Genomic DNA, 19,725 nt, shown 5'->3' with positions numbered 1-19,725 from the left:
ATATATACATATATATAATAATTTTTTTTGGGGGGGGGGGGTATCTCGTTAGTCAAGAATTTTGTGTTTGGTGGATTATTAAATTGTAATAATACTTCTGGATTATAAATCTCACACTGTTGTGTGTCTATCTAGTTAAATCCTCTCTAAAATAGTGTGACATTTGTAAGAAAATGAATTCGTAGGGTTAACAGCCCTGTTGCTGCTATGGGCTTGTTAAATTTTCTCTGCCCACGTCAAACAGTTTATTCTGATATTGACTCATGTTGGTGCCAAAAGTCAAGCCTGATTGGCATCCGATTGCCCGTAACTATGAGCAAGGACCATGGCACAGCAATCATTTGGATTGTAGGATCAATGTGTGGAAAAGCTGCATACTCAACTCTGCTACTCATCCCTCAAATGCATTTTTCTTAAAAATGTGCCATTTAAAAGGGAAATGAACATGTTTAACAGTGTAAGATTGGTCTCAAGAACTATTGTTACAAAGAAGTAAAGCACCAAACACACATTTCCTTAATTTTGTGCCAAGGAGATAGATGATCAGGGGGAAACTTAACAAGACTTTTTTTTTTTATATATCTATATATAGCATTATTCTAATCTAAATTTAACACAAAAGGCTTTACAAAAACAAAAAAGATCAACAATAACACTTTTATAAAAGCAGTTTCCAGAACAACAGTAATATTAAATAGTAACAAAAGCATAAAGTAAAAACAAACAAAACAAAACATTGAAAAAAAAAATAAACAGGCTGCAATGAAATCAAATGTGGTTGAAAACAAAAGAAAAAAAAAGTGAATTAATAATTTTTGAAAACGGTTTTCAGATTTGTCTGAAAAACAATGAAGGTGTCAGCATTTCATTTCAAAGCTGGGACTGGTTTGACTGGAGAAGAGTCTAAACACTAAAAGCTCCGACTGTTCAAGTTCCACATTCTGGGAAAGAGTAGTTGGCCAGCATTCGGGGAATGATGATCTCTGTTAGGGAGTTTCTGAACAACAAGATCTTTCAAATAAGATGGCGCCTGGCCATTAAAGGCTTTGTGTTATTAAAAGAATTTTAAATTTTGTTCTGCAAGAAACCAGTGATGGGAAGCTAAAGTAGAAGAAATGTGATTACTTTTGGGAATAGCAGTCAGCACTCTGGAAGCAGTGTTTTGATCAGCTGAAAAAAATCAAAGTGAGTTGCTTTGATACGTTTGTATCACAGTTGTCCAGTCTAGACATAATAATGCACGAACCACTTTTTCAGCATAGCTTTGGAGCAAGACGTTTCGGATTTTGAGTGTTACCTGGGAAACCTGTTTATTATGTAAATTACAAGACAAGTCCTGGTCATACATTACTCTGGAATTTCTCATGGTTGCACTGGAGCCACCATTGTGCCATACATAGTATGATCAGTGTGTGACAATATGATCAATGAAGCATCTCTGAGGCTCTCAGGACTAAACACAATAACCTTGTTTTTATTTTAATTCAAAATAAGGACATTGCTAGACATTCAGGCTTTAACTAAACATTTATCAAATCAAATTAAATGTCTTGAGCTTCAGTTCATCAATGTTTGGCAACATTGTCTGACCCTAAGATGAGGTCACTTGACAACTTGAATGAATTGAATGATTTATTTTTTTGATAAATTGATATTTTCAGGCTTGGTGGCATCATTATATCATAAATGGAGAGTGCTTTCAGATTATAATATAAAAAAATGTGGCATGAAACCCAATTAAAAAAAAAAAAACTTGTCCACCAGAGTCCAGTTCTTAGTTGCAGTGAGAATGTGTGCACCTGGCCTGGATCGGCCGGCAAGCAAGCAGTCTGTCATTGTAACTGCATGAAAAACAGCACTCTAAAGATGCCATAATTTACTCTGATGGCATTATTCCCTCCTTTCTGACAATATAAAGATCAAATGTTTACAGTACAAGATTTATGGCTTACGGAAACTTCAAAACAAGTCTCATAATTTGCTGCTGACTGACATAAACTAACTGAACAGCCTATTAAAACCTCAATTCAAACACTTTTTTAGGTGATACATTATGAAGACTTCTACATCCACTTCAGTTGCCAGGAGTTGCAGTTTACAAAACTGCTGTAGTCTCTTTTTTTTTTTTTTCTCATCATCGTTCTCAGTAAATTGAAAAGACAGTTGTGCCAAAAATTTTAGATAAGCAGTTTCAGAAACACTCAAACAAGCATGTTAGACTCACTAACTAACCATGCCGGGGTAAAAACCTCCCAGGTGAGATTACATTTTCATTTTGTTAAATGTGAATTAACTGAAACTGGATTAAAATCAGGGCTTTAAAGTAGTTTCAGCCTCAGTAGTTTCTGCATCTTGATAACTGTATGAAAAAGCAGCTGCGCAGGTTTTAATGAAGAGCTCTGTGTTTCTGTGCGCATATTGGCCAGTATGCTCCGAACTTATTGCCAAGACATTCATGTATTACAGTGTAGCTCTGTAAAATCAGTACACCAAACAGCTTGAATGGTAGTGAATGTTACAATATTAAGTATTATTTATTATTAGGGCTGTGACGATATGCTTTCATCCCGCACCCAGTTTCAATTTAAATTGAAACTGGGTGCCGTTTCAATTTAAATTGCAATTCCCACGATTACTCGATATGGCTGATTTATGTAAACTAAAAACAAAAACAAAAAAATGTACAAAACTGTTTTTGCTAGTCATTTTTCTTGATTTCAATTAGGAAAAAACAACACAGATCAATAAAAACAATAAAAAATTACTAAATTTATAATAGATTATTTTTATTTGTTTGGAAAAAAAATCTATTTTTAACAAAAAAAAAAAATCGATTTTAAAATTGTGAAGAAACAAATCTCGATATTTGATTTTTAAAAAAAAAAATTTTTTTATTCGATTTCCCCATCCCTATTTATTATGATGAAGGTTGAATATCTGAAGTTAATGAAATGCACTTTTGCTTTTGTGTCGTCTTTCAGGGGACTCCAATGTTAGATCTATCTCCTCTGTGCTTCCTGTTCTCTCCAAAATTATTGATGAGATGAAGGTAAACTCCAACTCTCAGCTGCTTCCATGCTTCAGTCTGGAGAAGGATTCAACAGGAACTCTTCTGTTAGCCAGGAGCGCAGAAGTAGTAGAGCAAATGCTCGCCCTGCATAAACATAACCAAGTGCAGAGGAAATACTGGTGAGATGAAAGAGTGTATTTTCATGTTACCTGCTGTCATTTGCTAGTGCGCTGATGTCTTACAGCTTGACCGCTTCTGTTGTTCAGGGTTGTTGCGGTTGGTGTCCCTGTACCATCTGAAGGACTGATTGATATTCCCATCATAGAAAGAGAGGTTACAGGTTCTCAGCCCCACTTCAAGGTGCTTCCTTTGTGGTTTCAGTACTATAACAACTACTTCATTAAATGAGAATTCATTGCAGATTTGATCATTGGTTTAATAAAATATTGAAACACTTTTGTTTTACTCTCAGAAATGCAAAAATTGTACATTTTTTGTTGTTAATCACATCATATCATCTGCTTGCTTAGGTATTTACAGTAGTCCAGGGGTGGCCAACTCTGCTCCTTGAGGGCCGCAGTCCTGCAAGTGTTGGGAGTTTCCCTGCTGCAACACACCTGATGCACATCAGACTTAAATAGCAGACTTGTGCAGAGATTGACATCAAACTGCACAAGTCTGCTAATCACCCATTGATTTGAGTCAGGTGTGTTGCAGCAGGGAAACTACTAACACATGCAGGACTGCGGCTCTCGAGGAGGAGCGGAGTTGCCCACCCCGGCAATAGTCTAATGTAGATTACTAGATAATGATCAGTGAGATGAAGGATTCTTGCCAGTGTACATATGTCTGCAGTCTCATAACTACTTTTATTTCAGATGGCTCTGAGTCCGCAATTTAAAGTTAATGACACCGGTGATGGAATAACCAAAGTCCAACGCCATCGTCAGGCCCACCCTGCAGTGACCAAGTACAGAGTACTGGACAGCAGCAGTGGCTGCAGCCTCATAGAGCTCCAGCCTTTAACTGGTGAAATGACACTTTGTTTTGGAAAACAGTGCAATAAATATCATCATGATATGCTTTACTTATGGACATGAATTCTCAATTCTTATTTCTGCAGAGGTGAAGCACCAGATTAGGGTTCACATGGCATTCGCTCTGGCGTGTCCTATTCTAGGAGACCATAAGTATTCTCACTGGAGCAAACTGGCACCACAGGTAAAATGTATTTTCAATGTATAACAGGTAACATGGGGGGGCAAATGAGGCAATTATTGCTCATAACTGCCCCATAGTTGAAAATTATTAGCTATACTATTATACTAAAGTAATGACAGTTTAAAAAAAAGACGTACATGACAAAACTCTGATCTGTGAGGTTAGTTTCAATTCAATTCAATTCAAATTTTATTTATATGGCACATTTAACACAACTTCCGTTGACCAAAGTGCTGAACAAAATTAAAATCAAGTTGAAAGTATGCATACCAAAGATGGCAATAAAAAATATATCTTTTGTTTTAAAGAAAATACTATGAGGACAACAGGTAAAACACAATAAAACCGTTATAAACAATAATAAAACTCAAGTAAGAGAAAAAAAAATGAAGTCAGTAAACATTTAAATAAAAATAACAATAAAAATAAAAGTAGCCAAGATATCCTACTAGCTAAGTTTTAAATGCCAGGGAGAAGAAATGGACTTTCAAGCTGGACTTAAACTACTCTAGGGAGCTTGAGGCCCTAACAGAGAGTGGAAGGTTGTTCCACAGTCTGGGAGCTGCCACTGAGAAGCTCATTCTAGTAGTGTCTGGTTTTAGGCACTGCCAACAGGAGCTGATCTGCAGAACTTCAGGCTCTTGACGGAGCAGGGCAGTAGAAGCTCTGTTAAATAAGGCGGGGCCATAAAATTCTAAAACAATTAATAAAATCTTAAGTTGGACTCTAAAAGTCACTGGGAGCCAGTGATGGGAGGCCAGTACAGGAGTAATGTGCTCCCATCGCTTGGTTTTTGTTAAAAGGCGGGCTGCCACATTCTGCAAGCGCTGGACAGAACCCTGGTCCATCCCGATGAAAAGTGAGTTACAGAAGTCTAGTCGTGTTGTGACAAAAGCATGAATTGCTCTTTCAAAATGACATCGGGGGAGATACTGCTTTATTTTTTTTAATGAAGTCTCCGCTGAAAGAAGCTTGACTTAATGACACAACCGATTTAGGTTAGTGAAGGACATATAGGCATAAACCACATCTGGCTGGTACTTTTTACACAAACTGTCTTCAGAAATGTTGCTACAGTCCTGTTAATTTAACTTTCAGTCCTGACTTATTGTTTCACATCTTTTCTTGCTGCAAATTAAAAACTAACAACTTGAGTTAATTTAGTTGCTATCTCTAATGTCTACAGAATCCAGAAATTTCCCCAAGTGTGCAGATTTTTTTTATTCCCACTACTAAATGCATCCCATGTTGCTTGGTACAATTTTGGCTTTGATAATTTGGTGGGACCCTACTATTAACCTTCACTGTGATCAGGGGGTCAATCAGCATCTTTGACTTTATATTCCCAAGGTGCATTGTCATTTTAGTGGTTTTGCTACACACATTAGCGGTCATGTCCTTTTCTTTTGTTACTCGTCAGCAACTTCAAATCCCAAAAAATTCCCTAAAATTTTGGGACCGTGCTAAATGGTTCATTTTCCGAGTATTTGATAACTAGTAAGTAATTACTAGTAGTTATACTAATGAATAATTTTTTTGGTCCACAGAAATTACCAGAACACCTGCTGAAAAAACTCAGGCTGGAGCAGAGCAAGACCCGGTATCTTCCTCTTCATGTACATGCAAGAGAGCTGATGCTACCAGGACTGAGCCAAGCTGACATCAGTGTGTCCTGTCCGCTGCCAAAGTATTTCATGCAAACGCTGAATCTTCTGCATTTAACATTTCCAAACAACAAAGATGATAAATCTCTGTAATTTAAAAAAAAATATGTACAAGTTGTGGCCCTTCGTTGTGCAATAATTGACTGCTACAGAAAGAAAACCACCATTTAAATTAAATGGGAACTTGCTCAAAAGCTGGGTTATAGCAGCAGTGATTTGGAAGATTATAAAGCACATGAATCTCTTTGTGGAAAAGACAAATGTGGAGCCGGTCAATGTTTTTATAGTAAAGTGAATCATTCATGTGATTTTAATGTGTTGTGATTCTGACATGGCACAGTTTTTATTTTCTGCCCTGTTTAACATGACTCGTTGCAAAGATGCTTCCATTTTCATTTCTTATTTAATAACCTACTGTACACACATACATGAATATAAATTGGCAAAAAATACTTGAGGGGCATTTCAATCTAACTTGAGGAAAGAAAAATCTTCCCCATCTCCAAAATGTTTAGTTTGTAGCACTTGATCTTGAGAATAATGAACTTCAACTTGGTGACTCACAAACCTAAATTATGTTTAAGAAAAAAAGAAAGACAGGCACAAGTTTTCAGTTTTAAACAAATTAATACATTATCCATCTTGTAGTTTTCATATAAAAACTGAGCAGTGGTCCCTGTGTTTATCTGTGGAACTTTAATCCATCACGAGACCTTGAAAAGAAGTAAGACATGAGAGCAAGTTGTTAAAGATTGAATGACTCTGCCGATAAGACGTGTACCAAACGTAGCACCTCTGCTCAGGAGTATTGATGAGACTCGAACCTCACACAGCTGCAGGTTCAAAGTTTACAGAGCTGATGCCTTACAAAGAGGTGTCCACCCAATCAGCTGAGAAAAATCCAAAACGAGCGAGTGCAATCATGATAATCTCTGGAGAAAATGATTGTTTCAGAGGTTGTCCCATTTTATTAAGTGGCTATTAGCTATTGAGGTCTATAGAGACAGGATGGATACTGCATAGTCAACAATCAGAGTCCTGTCAGTCCTCTTTCTAGCTCGCGTTCTCTGGACCGGCGCCGATGATCTCCTGGATCTCTCTGACCACGATGATGCGAGCCAGCATGTGTTCCACTTGTTGATTTGTGAGGGGCTGTGAAGAGTACCACATTGGGCTGTTTGGTGCCACAACAGGCTCTGGAGTCATGTAGTAGGCGTCGTTACGTCCTTTGACACTTTGAGGACTGGAAAAAAAGAAGAGAGTTGTATTTTTGGAGTGAAAACAGCTAATCACCATCCATTTCACTGGGATTTTGGAAACCATGACCCACTGACCATTTGAATAGGTAAAAGTCATAAAGTTTAATGGGACAACGAAGGGGATTCTCAGGGTCTTCAATCTGTTCTTCGTACATGTCATCGGTTCCTGAAAGAGATGTTGCAGAAAAGGTCTTAAAAAACAAAATTAAAACGCATTATGAGACTTCAGCATGAATGTAATATAATGGAGTACCTTTCTGTCCAGCACTGTGCTGGCCTTGTACTCTGAGAAGGCGAATACTGGTTGCTTTGTCCTTGGCATTAACAGGGTTCTTCCTTGTGTGTCTCAACACCTTTGAGAAAGCCACTTTCATGTGTTGCTCAGGTGTTATCAGGCGGAAATACCTGGAAAAATATTTAATCCCATTTAGCTTCATCTAAAATCTGCATGAAAAAAGGACAAACTCAGGTCAGTGGTGGTTACTCACTTAGTGTTGAAATACATTAAAGTTGTGAGCAATGTGGCCGGTGAATGTGCACCAAGCTGTTTACACTCCCACAGCATCTCCTCGGTCACGTGACTTGGAATGACATAACCTAAGACGAAAACAAACCATCAGCCCTTCTTTCCATAAAACACCTGAGATGTCACTGAGATTCTACCTACCTAAAGGGTGAACACTGGCTTTCCAGTCATACAGGATTTTGTGTAAACTTTCACAAAAACGGGTGTAATATGGATCAGAGAAAATGTCGTCTACACGGCCATTATCAGACAGATACTGTAAGAAGAAAACCATTTATTAGTAATTTGAGACAGTTTGTTGGGATCTTTGTGCCTCAAAGGGGTGATGCTTACCTTCTGTATACACAAGAACACATAATATAGAACATCGGGTGCAAACTGTTCCCCATCTGGGCCTTGTGCCTCCAGAGTCATCAGGGAAAGACCCAAGTTTAGTTCAGCTACTGCACTCGACACAAGGTCTTCTTGAAAGCGCAGGGGTTGACGACCTGAGTTCAATCAGAGAAATGAGACAAGTCCCCGTTATTTTAAGTAGTGTTAAGTGAATTTTTTTTCTAATTTAGAGCCAAACAACATCAGTAAACCAAGTGAAGGTGACGTTTAATGGCTTTCAATAATTTCTGTAAGAGGACACCAAACAAATATTTACACAAGTTTACTCACGCCCTATAGGTGCAAGCTTTGTGTTGGCCTGCTTGATCAGTTCAGCATTTTTTCGGCTCGCCCAAAGGCGCCACACCTCCAGACCTTCCTCTGGTTTCAGCGACACAGGAACCAGAATTTCTGCAGGCGGTTCAGCATCAGCCTCTGCCTCCACTTGGCCCTGTTGAAAAAAAAAAATGTTTACATTTGCTTTCCAGTAGAGAAACAAGTCAGATAAATGCATCTCAACAATGACATGGTGAAAATATAGTTTAAATATGCAATGTTAATTTGCAGGTGATTTTTGTGGTTTTTTATAACAGTTCAAACTACTAGACAGTTGGCTTTGCAGATAGGTTTTAAGATGATCAATGATGATGATCAATCAGTAGAGAAAGAGGGAAAAAAAAAAACATTGGACAGATTCAGTTCCAGTCACAAGTATTCTTGTAAATGACGTCTTTTCTAACCTGTAGGTGGAGCTGCTGCTCTTGTCCTTCTCCATCTTGACTCTGCTGTTGATTTGGGTCCCATATGTGTACGGACTGTGTAGTGTTGTAAGTTCCTCCTACAGTCTGCACTGCCACAGGGATGTGGATGTTTCCATTCATGAACTGTGCTGGGAACAGGGTCTGTACTATTTCCTCCTGTGTCGCAGTAGAGGCTACCACATCTGCAGACCTTGCTGCAGAAGTGGGGGACATTTTGTCCTTGCCATTGGTGGTAGTAACCTGCACGGTGCTGTAGGTTTCCTGTGGTATAGCAATGTGAGTTACACCCTGCTGCTGTGGAGTGGAGTACACAGGGATGGTCCAAGTCTCACCCGTGGGACCTGTGATTGTTCCTGTAGTGCTATACAGTTGAGCGCTGTCAACTGTGAGCAAATCTGATCGTAGGGACACATAACTTTGCTGTTGCCCTTGAGGGATGGCCAGAACTGTAGCCACCTGCTGGCCCTGTGGAACAGCATAGGAAACAGCAAGCGGTACATCCACCTTACGTTTCTTAGCTGGTTGAAGAACAGTTGCAGCAGTGCCAGGCCTTCTCTCAGTTTCCCTGGGAGAGTCCTGTTGCTGTGAAGGAGCCATGGCCTCAATGGTCTGGATCTGAATTTGTTGACCATCTTGTAGCTGAATCTGTTGGCCTGCCTGAAGTTGAATTTGCTGCCCACCTGGCAGCTGAATATGCTGGGTTCCTTGTAATTGGATTTGCTCACCACTTGTCAACTGGATTTGTTGTCCTCCAGCAACAGCTGCGACCAACTGAGCCTGAATCTGTTAAAAGTAGCAAAGTTAGAAAACAAGAACAAGGCACTTCATGGGTAAACTTGCTGAATGACTGACATGAATCTCAAACCTGCTGCTGCTGCTCCTCTGTGAGCTCTCCTGGCTGGACCAGCTGGGCTGTTGAGATTCCCTGCAGGTTCTGCTGAGGGGAGACCACCTGAAGAACTTGGCCAACTGTTTGGCCTGGCTGTTCCTGGATCTGCACCTTAAACACATAGGAAGATTGAAATATGGAAGTTCACCAGCAGTGATACCAAGACATTACTTGTGCTTTGATCTTTTTGAAATAGTTGCACTTTTTTTTTGTTTGGTGTACTCCGTCGTCAGTGTGAAAGCAAACGTATTGTTCAAAAAACAAAAAAAGAAGTGATGTGTGGGAGAATATTCCACAGCGTGTCATTTATCACTGCCTCTTCTGCTGCAAGCAAGCAGTTGCTGTAACTATGCATGGTTTAGGTGGTTTGGTCTGCATAACTAAAGTGCAGTGAGGAGAAAAAAACAAAAACAAAATAAAGGTGGGAAATTTTTTTTTCGAATTCCTTGCCCAGTCAGAGTCCTCCAGGCTAAGCTGGAGTAACAGAGCTTTCTAGTGAGTTTTCAATCAAAACTATTTACCTTGTAGACACGTTCACTCTGAGATCAAAAAGTGAATGGTGAATCAAACCGTATTGATGCAGTATGATGATGGTTTTAATGCATAAACTGAAGTACAGAATTGAAAGAAAAAAAATGTGTGCCTTGAACATCTTTTCACAAAATCCAGTGTTGCATATCCTTCTGTGAAGAACTCGACTACCACCCCATGCACAAAGGGACAAGTAACAGTGGTCCAATATCATAACCAGGTCTATAATGGCAGCTCAATTCAACTGCATATTTAACAGCAGGCAGTGGCAAATAATACTTTGAAGAGACTATATTTATACTCCTGTGGCGTCTGTGTAAAGTCAGTTACGGCACCATCGCCATATACTCTAGGATCACAGAGACTTGACCACCAGGTGCTCCAGACCCGCTTTCTGCTTGCTTGCAGTGCGGTTATGTGGAAGTACTCTCTTGTGATTGGTTAGTTTGTGATTACATGTTTCCAGATTTCTAGAGCATCTTGCTGAATATGTGTGGTGAAGAAGACAAGTTACTACACAATTTCATAACCCTACACTCAAATGCTAGAGCACATTTCACTGGCATCAGCAGCGCCACCACTGTATGTAGATGCTGCGCCAGTATAAATCCAGCTTTGGTTGTTGTGTGGTGGTTAGTATTGTCTCCTCAAAACAAGAAGGATCCTGGATTAAGGTGGTTTAAAAAAATAGATGGATGTATACAAAAGAGGTTATTCTCTCATTCAGCACTACAGAGTCTTCAGGAAGATGACCTCCCGGAAAACAGGTTGATAATCACTCATTTCACTACTTAACTCACACACACATTTTTTCCCTCTTGACAGTGGGCAATCATGATGATTCTGGATTGTGACAACTATCATTTGTCATAAAGTTTTTTTTTAAAATACATAAGTATGGAAACATACCTGCACCTGAAGTGGCTGCTCGGACCCCTGATGCACAGACATTTGGGGTGAAATCTCTGTTGAGGTTACCTGCACCTGTCATAAAACATTTGTAAATATTAGGTAGGGCTGCCAGAGATATTATCTAAGGATCATCACTGAGCACTTGTTATATAATAGCATTAAAAGAAACACACATTTAGTAAGAAATGTAATAAATGCTTTAAAGGAATATATGAATTTCAAGACTATGCATCCTAAAAAACAAATAAACATAAGTTGACATGAAGGCCAGGTGAAAAATTTGATATGCATCTGGTGGGAAATGGGTACCTGGTGGGAAATCAAAAAGAAATTGTCTTCAAAAAACAAACTGTCTGAACTTAAAGGCAGCATTTCCATATTGATTCAACACATTGTTATAAAAAAAACGTGAGAAGTGGCCAACTAGAACACATTGGGACTTGAGGGACAGAGAGAAAGACATAATCCTTACTCCCTACAGCAGTCTCCCTGCTTTTTAAAAATTTTACAACAGTGCATGCTGTTGCCCTTAACAAATTGAGCCTATCAAGCACACCATTTATAGGACCAAATTATTTTATCATTAATTATATAAAGGCCATGTGTATGCAAATTATCAGTTAAACAGATAAGTAAAATGACAGTCATTAATTTTCTTTCTAGGAACTGAATAAAAACGCACTGCTTGACTCTGAGCAGCCATCTGCTCTACCGCTGAGGTACACACTAGTTAGTTAGTCAATTTTGTTTTGTTTATATTAATCACAATCAGTTTGTCCATTTAAAAAAAAAAATCAAGTAAAACAAAAACAAAATAGGCAGAAGCAAAGCACCATTGTTGATACTATTGTCAACAATGGTGTGTGTACCACTTTGATGGACAAACTGTTATAAACATCTCTGATTTTGTCATGCCTCTTTCTCTGCATGTTCTGAGAGAAAATATAAAAGGTTTTCATATCATTCAACAAATGGACAGATGGGCCATTATCATTCAGGCTGTATACAAGTTACCAACAAAGATCTCTACATAATAGTTATGCCTGATCTGCTGACTTGTAGAAGTATGACGGTAATTCAGATAACATAGAAGCTGACAGCTTTTTGACCATTCTTTCAGAGGGCTTTTCACAAATAAAAAGGAAAGAAACAGAAATAAACTGTATGGGATTGAAGTTCAACTATAAATGCTATATCTGTTTTAAAACGTATGGCAGAAAGCAACATGTTGCAATAACAGTCATCTTCTTTAGTGACAATATAACATCCATTATATTAATATAAAAAGTGCCTTACTGGACAAGCTAGCTCTAGAAGAGAACCAGCCACCTCTGTGCTGTCTGTGTAGACGCAGTTGGCATCCTGCTGCTGATACACCATGGCTGTAGTGGTGGCTGCCCCTCCCTGCTGGCTGAACTCCTGCAGCACCTCTGGGCCCTTGGCTAGAGACTCCAGGAACTCCTTCATCCTGTGCTGAGGCACAGTGCGGGCCTTTTGCCGCACATATTCATCAAAGGAGACCACCCCACCCTCCTGCTCATTCATCGTCACTGGACCTGGAATAATAACCATGTTCTTTTAAACATGTGATAGCATTCATTGCACTTTAAATATAGGCATCTTTAACAAGGATTATTCTGGTTAACATGAAGCAGCTCCTTCACTTACTCAAAAGTTACAATAAAAGATGCTATTTTAAACTCAACAGAGACGTAATTTAAATAATTTATACCGTTTTATTAATGCTGAGAATACATTTGAGCTTTCATAATAAAGTGGTTTTGAATTTAAGCTAATACGCCCCATTCAACTTTTTAAGTGACTTTATGAACACGTTTGTTCATAGCTAAGTCTATATGCATCGCACAACTTAAATTTGAAAGTTTAGAGAGCTTTTCTACAATGGGATGAAAAAAACCCAGTATTATTTTATGTGTTGCTTGTCTATAAATCAATATTTACAATACGGCTAATTGTTAGCATGCTAGCTTTGTACTGTTAGCAAGGGGCTGTTTTGTCACAGCTCATATAGTTAGTAGATTGAGCTATAACGAGTCGCAGTATGTAACACCATGCAATACAACCAAATTTGCTGTTGTAAATTGTACAATTGAACAACACAGTTAAGACCCAAAACAAATATCGGGCACTGTATTCATGTCAATAACACGGCGCTAGCTAGTCACTGCGCTAACATTAGCAGTTTAGCTAGCTCTGGATCATGTCACGCTACCTTAAATAAAACGAAATCCTCTCCTTTCCGCCAAGGCACGGTGTTTAAAACTAAAAAAGCCGATAAACGTCTAACAGCTACTACTAGGATGCCATTCACGTCGCTACATAGTGCTAGAAGTGACTATGAAATCCTGCAAACGACGGCGTGATTAGACCGCGATAACATTTAACAGCAGCGAGCAAGTCTGACGTCTGCTTATTTCAGAAGGAGCTCCGGGCTGCCGTCGCTCCACAAATTTCCCCACCTCTTAGCAAAGCACTGATTTATTCATCTCTCGAAATCCCAAACGTAGTAATTCTACCATTTACACATTACACCCCTGACCCCACAAAACTCTTCACTGTTAATTCAGTGAGCTATAAAAAATGACGGAAGTACAGGCCTTGAAAACAATTCGACAACTCTCCAGACTATTCTACCAATTTACGGCCTGCAGAACAGGAGTTCCCACACAGGCACCAAAACCAGCAGCTATCTGGTCCTCCAGTACAGTGAAAAGAAACTTTATGTTGTTTAAGTGCAGTTGTAACTATGTCTATCTGATGCCACTTTTGATCTTCGAAAGAAACTAATTATTATTATTTTAAAACATCTCTTAAAGTTTACCTGGATCACAACAGACTATTCATTCAGTTATACACTGTTGTATCATCAGTCTGGAAAAAAGGAAAGCAGATAATATAAGTCAAAAGTAAGGACAACAGCTATATTTTCTAGCTTTTCAGACACACAGACAATAATTTACCCTGCAATGATAAACAAACATATATGATTGTCAGCTGGGTGGAAAGCTTTGAAGGTGACTTAATAAAAGTTAACAAATCACCATGTTAAAAAAATACATCACTGAGACCAAACTTAATAGATCAAAATGGATAAACAGACAAATATAAACAGACTACGTTAAAGTGCTTTTCAAGACATCTGAAGCAAAGCCTGGTAAACATTTGAATGCATGTACCTTTAACAAAGTCTAATTTCCCCAGTCTGCCTTAAAGAGCCAGGCATGTGTTGCTGAGGGCCTCCCCCTGCTCTCTTCACAACAAACTGCCCCGTGCTGCTCTTAAGGTGGACCAAGTTAGATGCACCCTGTGAATAGGCTGTGTCCTTTACATACTGGAATGGAAAGAGTTAAATCCCACTTGCGCCACAGACTGCCTGTTATTTGTGCAAGGGCTAACTGTTGAAAATGATGATGGTATAATCCAGTGTGTGCATAATTTTGTATGTAATTAAATAGTTTACACACACACACACACACTAGAGAAAACAAGATTTATCCAAGAGGTGCTCAGCAATTTATTAATTTAATCTCATATTATACATGACATATACTGTTCCAATTTATGAGGACTAACTGGAACCAGATGGGTGGGTCAGGGGTCATAGAACACCCAATCCAACTGCGCTCCAGGTGTTACCAAAAGAATAAACAATCAACTTTGAACTAACATTCAATATAAACTCACCCATGCCTGGGTAAACCTCAGATTCCCAAGTGCAAGTGTGTGTAGCGTGTAATGCATGTTGTTGTACATCAACACTGCTGTCCTTCATCATAATGCAACATTTTCAGAGCAGCATTTTGCCAACTGCATACATGGGTGATAATTTTTGTCGGTCAAGACTGTTTACACTTTAAAGGGGATGTAAAAGTCATAAAAACACCTGATGTGATGATTGTGCTAAGTTAAATAACCAAGAATATGTAAGATACACAGATGAAACATGTGATTTCTCATTGTCAGCAAAATGTAATTGTAGATGCAGCAGCGATTAAAGCCATGTGCAGGATCATCCTAAGCAACAAATGTTTATTGAAAATATACCACTGACTGTTTGCTTTACTACCTTATACAATAATTTTAGTTGTAACAACTAATTATTGTAGTAATTAATTAATTAATTTCCTAAAATCTAGATCATTTCTAGAAAAGGTGTCATTGAGATGAATAACCCATTTTCCCCGTTTGTGCCCCTGCTTGGCTCCCATTTCAAGATTTTTTTTAGACCCACGCCTGATTGTGACATCGGACCTCACATTATCACTTCATGTGACTTTGCACCACTGTAAGAATCTTAAAGTAATCCTTTCAAAGAGGGATTTACCTTAAAGCAGAGACAGGTGAGGCTTGCAGGCTGTCATTAATTGTAACCTATTTGCAAAATATTTGTTCTTTTCCCACTTTTTCATATTTGAACATTGTAAGCTTTCCTTTTTCCACAAATACTTTTTCCTTCTTGTTGTTCAAGGCCTGACTTTTTTCTGTTGCTTTGCAGAGATCTTGAGATCATGTGAGATCAGGATGTGAGGTTGACTACGAGCCAGCAGGTGCAGTAATACGACATCAGATTGAAGGTGAGAAATCTGTGAGTGTGCTTGTAAACCTGCTTTGTTCAGTGTGTAGCATGTTAGAAATGAGATACTTGGACGACAGTTGTAGAGATGGGGTGCAACTAATGACAAACTGAAGGAGGAAGAAGAGCATATGCATCAACAGGTACCTCAGAGCTGTTATCTGGTTTAATCTAGCATTGTGTTTCTCAAGATTTTATCATAAATGGTCTTTACAAATAAATACGGTTATGCATTTTGTTCTTTTAATAACTTAATAGAGTTTGGGATTTTTATATTACTAAATGGAAACTGCTGAGTTGTATTAGCTATTAGTATCGCATTGTTTTTGGATGCATTCAACCAGGAGGCTACACAGAACAATGACCTAGAGAGGAACAGTGAACATGATTAAAAAAAAAAAAACTGTGACAACTTTGCAGTAATCCCACATCATCCTTAATGTTGCATTTAGAAGTCAGGTTACATAAAAAAACACCAAAATAAATGTATAATGAAAGATTATTGTTTTATATTAGTCATTATTGTGATGAGCTATGTTTAATATTTATATAATCTGTTATTTGCATAAAATGCAAATGGAAGCTTGATATTTTTTATCTAAAGGCCACAGACAAATCAGTCTAACTTGCTCTATGTTTTGCCTTTTGCTGTGTTGTGTTTGCTGCTTGGATAAACCCTCCGCAGATGTTGTGGGGCGTGCGAACCCTTTGGATTAGACATGGAATTACAGGATTGAAACACAAGATCATTTGAGAGTCTGAGAGATACTTAAACCCAACCTAACCTTTAAAATCCTTCTATCAACATTTTTTATAGTTTTCCAAATTGGTATACAATGAAAATACAATTGAAAACCACCTTGCTGATATAACTTCACAGTTTTTGTGCATATACTATTCATTTTTGCCTTTACATATGCTTTTGCAATTGAAAGCCTTTAGCAGCAACTTCAAAATCTACTAGTACCAATGTTCTCTCTTTGTGTTTGAAATGAAGTTAACTGCTGATCTGAAGTTTTAGATTAATTGTAAGGCTTATTTTTTTCACCACATGTGACGCATGGCAAGAGAAAGTTTAGTTCTTTCTTTTTTTAAATTTACCACTAGCAATTGCAAGGGAAAAAAAAAACTTTAATTGCTTTAATATTCTTGGTTTTGGACAGGGTTAAAACCTTGTATAAAAACCTGCAGAAGGCTTCTGCAGGTTTTGATGACACCTAAAATGTGAAGCAGCCTGACTTCTGAGATCAGGATTTCACCACCTGCTACACTTTCAAAAACGTATTGAAAAGAATTTTTTTTTTATTTGAAATTGAAATCAGATATTGTTTTGGCATCTACTATTTATTTTGTGCTTGTTTATGAAGGGTTTTACTTTTTTAGTTTTGCCCTTATTCTTCAATCTGTGCAACACTTTGGTCAATTGTTTTTGTCTTAGTAGGCTGAGAAATAGATTGACAAAAGTGCAATAAATTCAAAAATGTTCCTAAAAAATTGGAAACAAATTTCAGCTCTTTTTCTCTTTCTTGTCCACAGGTCTTGGATTTCAGTTTTAAAAATGGGGAACTCATCTTTACTATTTGTTACTCTAACTCTGTCTGTCTGCTCACTTGGAAGCGTTCTTCAAGCTTCATATTCACTAGATATTTCAGGTTCAGTGGAGCCACCTCAAAGCACAGGCAGAAATATTCACAGTGTGGAAAGTGCAGGCAGTGAAGTAAGTTTTTATTCAGACAGCTCTGTGGAGGGCAGCGGACATAGTGCTGGCAGTGTAGCCTCACCACAACTCAACAACGAGATTACCATCTCAGAGGAGCCTCAGCCAGTCAGTAATGCCAACCATTCTGGGACTGAAATCACGTTAGCTACAAGACCAGTACTTCCTGTGCAGCACTCAGATACTCACAAACAAGAGGCTGACAAAGCTGATGCTTCAATTACAGCACTCTCTCAGTCCACTGTGGCTTCACAGGAAGCTCTCCTGAAAGGCAGCCACACAAAAGTGGAGAAACATGTGGAAGAGAGTCATGCATCTACAGTGACATATGATACTTTGACTGGTGAGTAAGCTTGAGGTATTTAACTCCAATTAAACCGACACAATGTTCCTCCAGTTAAAATGAAATAGGCTTGTAAGACATCTCTGAATTATTGTACTGATCTGGAACCAACAAATAGAAATAAAATATATTTGTATATAGTTTATTGAAATTCATTCTTTTATAGCAAATGCATACATATACAATATAGCCTTTTGATAATTATATATGTATATACACTATATACATGTATACATATATAAATATATATACATAAATATATATATATATATATATATATATATATATATATATATATATATATATATATATATATATATATATATATATATATATATATATATATCTACATATATTTTTTTATTAAATCAATTACATTAACTTGTCTCTTTCTTTAAGGTGGGGACAATGTTCAACTGCCAGTTCAAACCAGCGTGTTTACCTTCATGACAAATCACAACCTGGCAAGACCTGGAGATCCCTGCATGTTTGGGGCGACACACTGCACTGTTTTTACAAACTTCAATGGCACCACTCTACTCTGGGATGACATGAGGCGAACGCTGGCATTTGCATGGGAGCTGCACGTCTTTGGATCTGCCAGTCTTTTTTCAATCATGGCAGCCCTGGCAGTTTTGGGAATGGCTGGAGCATGCACTCTTCCTCATCCCCTGTGTGATGCCCTGACCTTGTCAAATACTCTGCTAATTATGGCTGGCGCTTTACGAACTGCACTTCTTCTTCTCGATCCTTATGGCACCCGCCAGATCCTACCTCATGCCACATTGGCTGCTCTACATAACGTTCCTATGCACCTTCTTCTGTGGTCACAAGTTGTCCTCACTTTATTCACCCTCAGAGGGTTAAAGTTATTTCTATTCCCATCAAAGCTGCAGCGCCCATGGGTGGTTGGATGGGTTGGCATGTCCCACTGTACTACACTACTTGTGACAGATTTATACTCTTCTACTTTGTCCCCTGCTCTCCCTCTTTTGCTGCAGACCCTCTCCCTCTGCTGGGGCATCCCCTTTTGCTTGGGAATCCTTACAAAGTCCCTTTCCCATCTTCATCCCTTCCTCAGTTCCTCTATACCACAGTGTGCTCCTTCACAGAGGACAGAAAGGCTTGGAAAGCGAGTAATAGCAGTATGTGCTTTCCTTGGGGGGTTGTGTTGTAGCCTTCATGTGTATAGTCTTCTTTGGCTTTATGGGTTACTGGGAAACTGGAGAGTTTTTGGTTGGGGCTGGTGGCTCAGTCAGTTTTGGGCCAGAATTCTCGAGTTAGCATGGGGATTCTCCCTACTTTTCCTTGGGTCTTGGATTTTCTGGATGCCATCTAGGAGTCATGCAAGAGGTAATCGCGAGCAAGGTAAAGGTGAAGAGAGGAGCGACATGGAAAAAAAGGACATGTGGTGTAAAGTCATGGACACCATGCAGATAGGCCCATTGAAAAAATCTGAGAAATCCTGGGAAGACCTGATACCAAACAACTGGACAAAGTATCAGCTGTCTAGAGCAGGCATCAGCAACAATGCAATGTCTCTGCATAATAATGAACCAGTTACTATAAAGCCAGAGTATAACCCTGATCCTTCAAGCAGCAGCAGCTCTGACTCTCAGGCTGCATTACTGTGGCAAAAAGTCAGTGAGCGAGAATGTGTTCTTTCACTTATAGAATTTGACATGCGGCCCCCATCTCCTATTAACCTCAGGCGCAGCATTGACAATGCCCTTTATCACGGGCAGCTTGTAGCAGGAGGTCTGTTCACACCTCCACCTCCCTCTTGGACTCAAACAATGAATATAGATGGAGACAGTCGTCCAACAACATTCCTTCCAGCTTATGTCAGCTATGGGTGGATGCCGGATACAGAGTCTATATCTCCATCTCTTGACCAATTCCAGGCCACAGAGTCAGTACAGTCAG

The 19,725-nt window shown here is 38.8% G+C and overlaps 2 protein-coding genes across 2 annotated transcripts in view; one reads left to right on the top strand and one right to left on the bottom strand.

Annotated features, from left to right (window-relative positions):
* Positions 1-5,988, top strand: part of rpusd4 (RNA pseudouridine synthase D4) — a gene marked incomplete at its 3' end in the record, with an annotated part of 7,227 nt that extends 1,239 nt beyond the window's left edge. Inside the window, exons 2-6 of the mRNA XM_079241573.1 lie at positions 2,982-3,189; positions 3,277-3,370; positions 3,889-4,039; positions 4,134-4,231; positions 5,779-5,988. Of these exons, the coding sequence (XP_079097699.1) occupies positions 2,982-3,189; positions 3,277-3,370; positions 3,889-4,039; positions 4,134-4,231; positions 5,779-5,988 (761 nt within the window). The remainder of the gene's footprint in view (positions 1-2,981; positions 3,190-3,276; positions 3,371-3,888; positions 4,040-4,133; positions 4,232-5,778) is intronic.
* A 960-nt stretch (positions 5,989-6,948) lies between these two features.
* Positions 6,949-13,510, bottom strand: qrich1 (glutamine-rich 1; the record flags this gene model as incomplete). Its single annotated transcript, XM_079241570.1, has 12 exons — positions 13,379-13,510; positions 12,442-12,701; positions 11,143-11,217; positions 9,679-9,813; positions 8,793-9,596; positions 8,344-8,503; positions 8,014-8,168; positions 7,822-7,936; positions 7,643-7,751; positions 7,408-7,559; positions 7,230-7,320; positions 6,949-7,138 (listed from the first exon to the last, which is right to left on the bottom strand). Exons 2-12 carry the CDS (start codon positions 12,688-12,690, stop codon positions 6,949-6,951), a joined length of 2,235 nt encoding a protein of 744 aa, XP_079097696.1. The 5' UTR covers positions 12,691-12,701; positions 13,379-13,510.
* Between the last annotated feature and the right edge of the window lie 6,215 nt (positions 13,511-19,725).

Source organism: Telmatherina bonti (assembly GCF_933228915.1).
Source record: "Telmatherina bonti genome assembly, chromosome: 6".
NCBI classification, from domain to species: domain Eukaryota; kingdom Metazoa; phylum Chordata; class Actinopteri; order Atheriniformes; family Telmatherinidae; genus Telmatherina; species Telmatherina bonti.
This window is presented reverse-complemented; position numbering and strand designations above follow the sequence as displayed.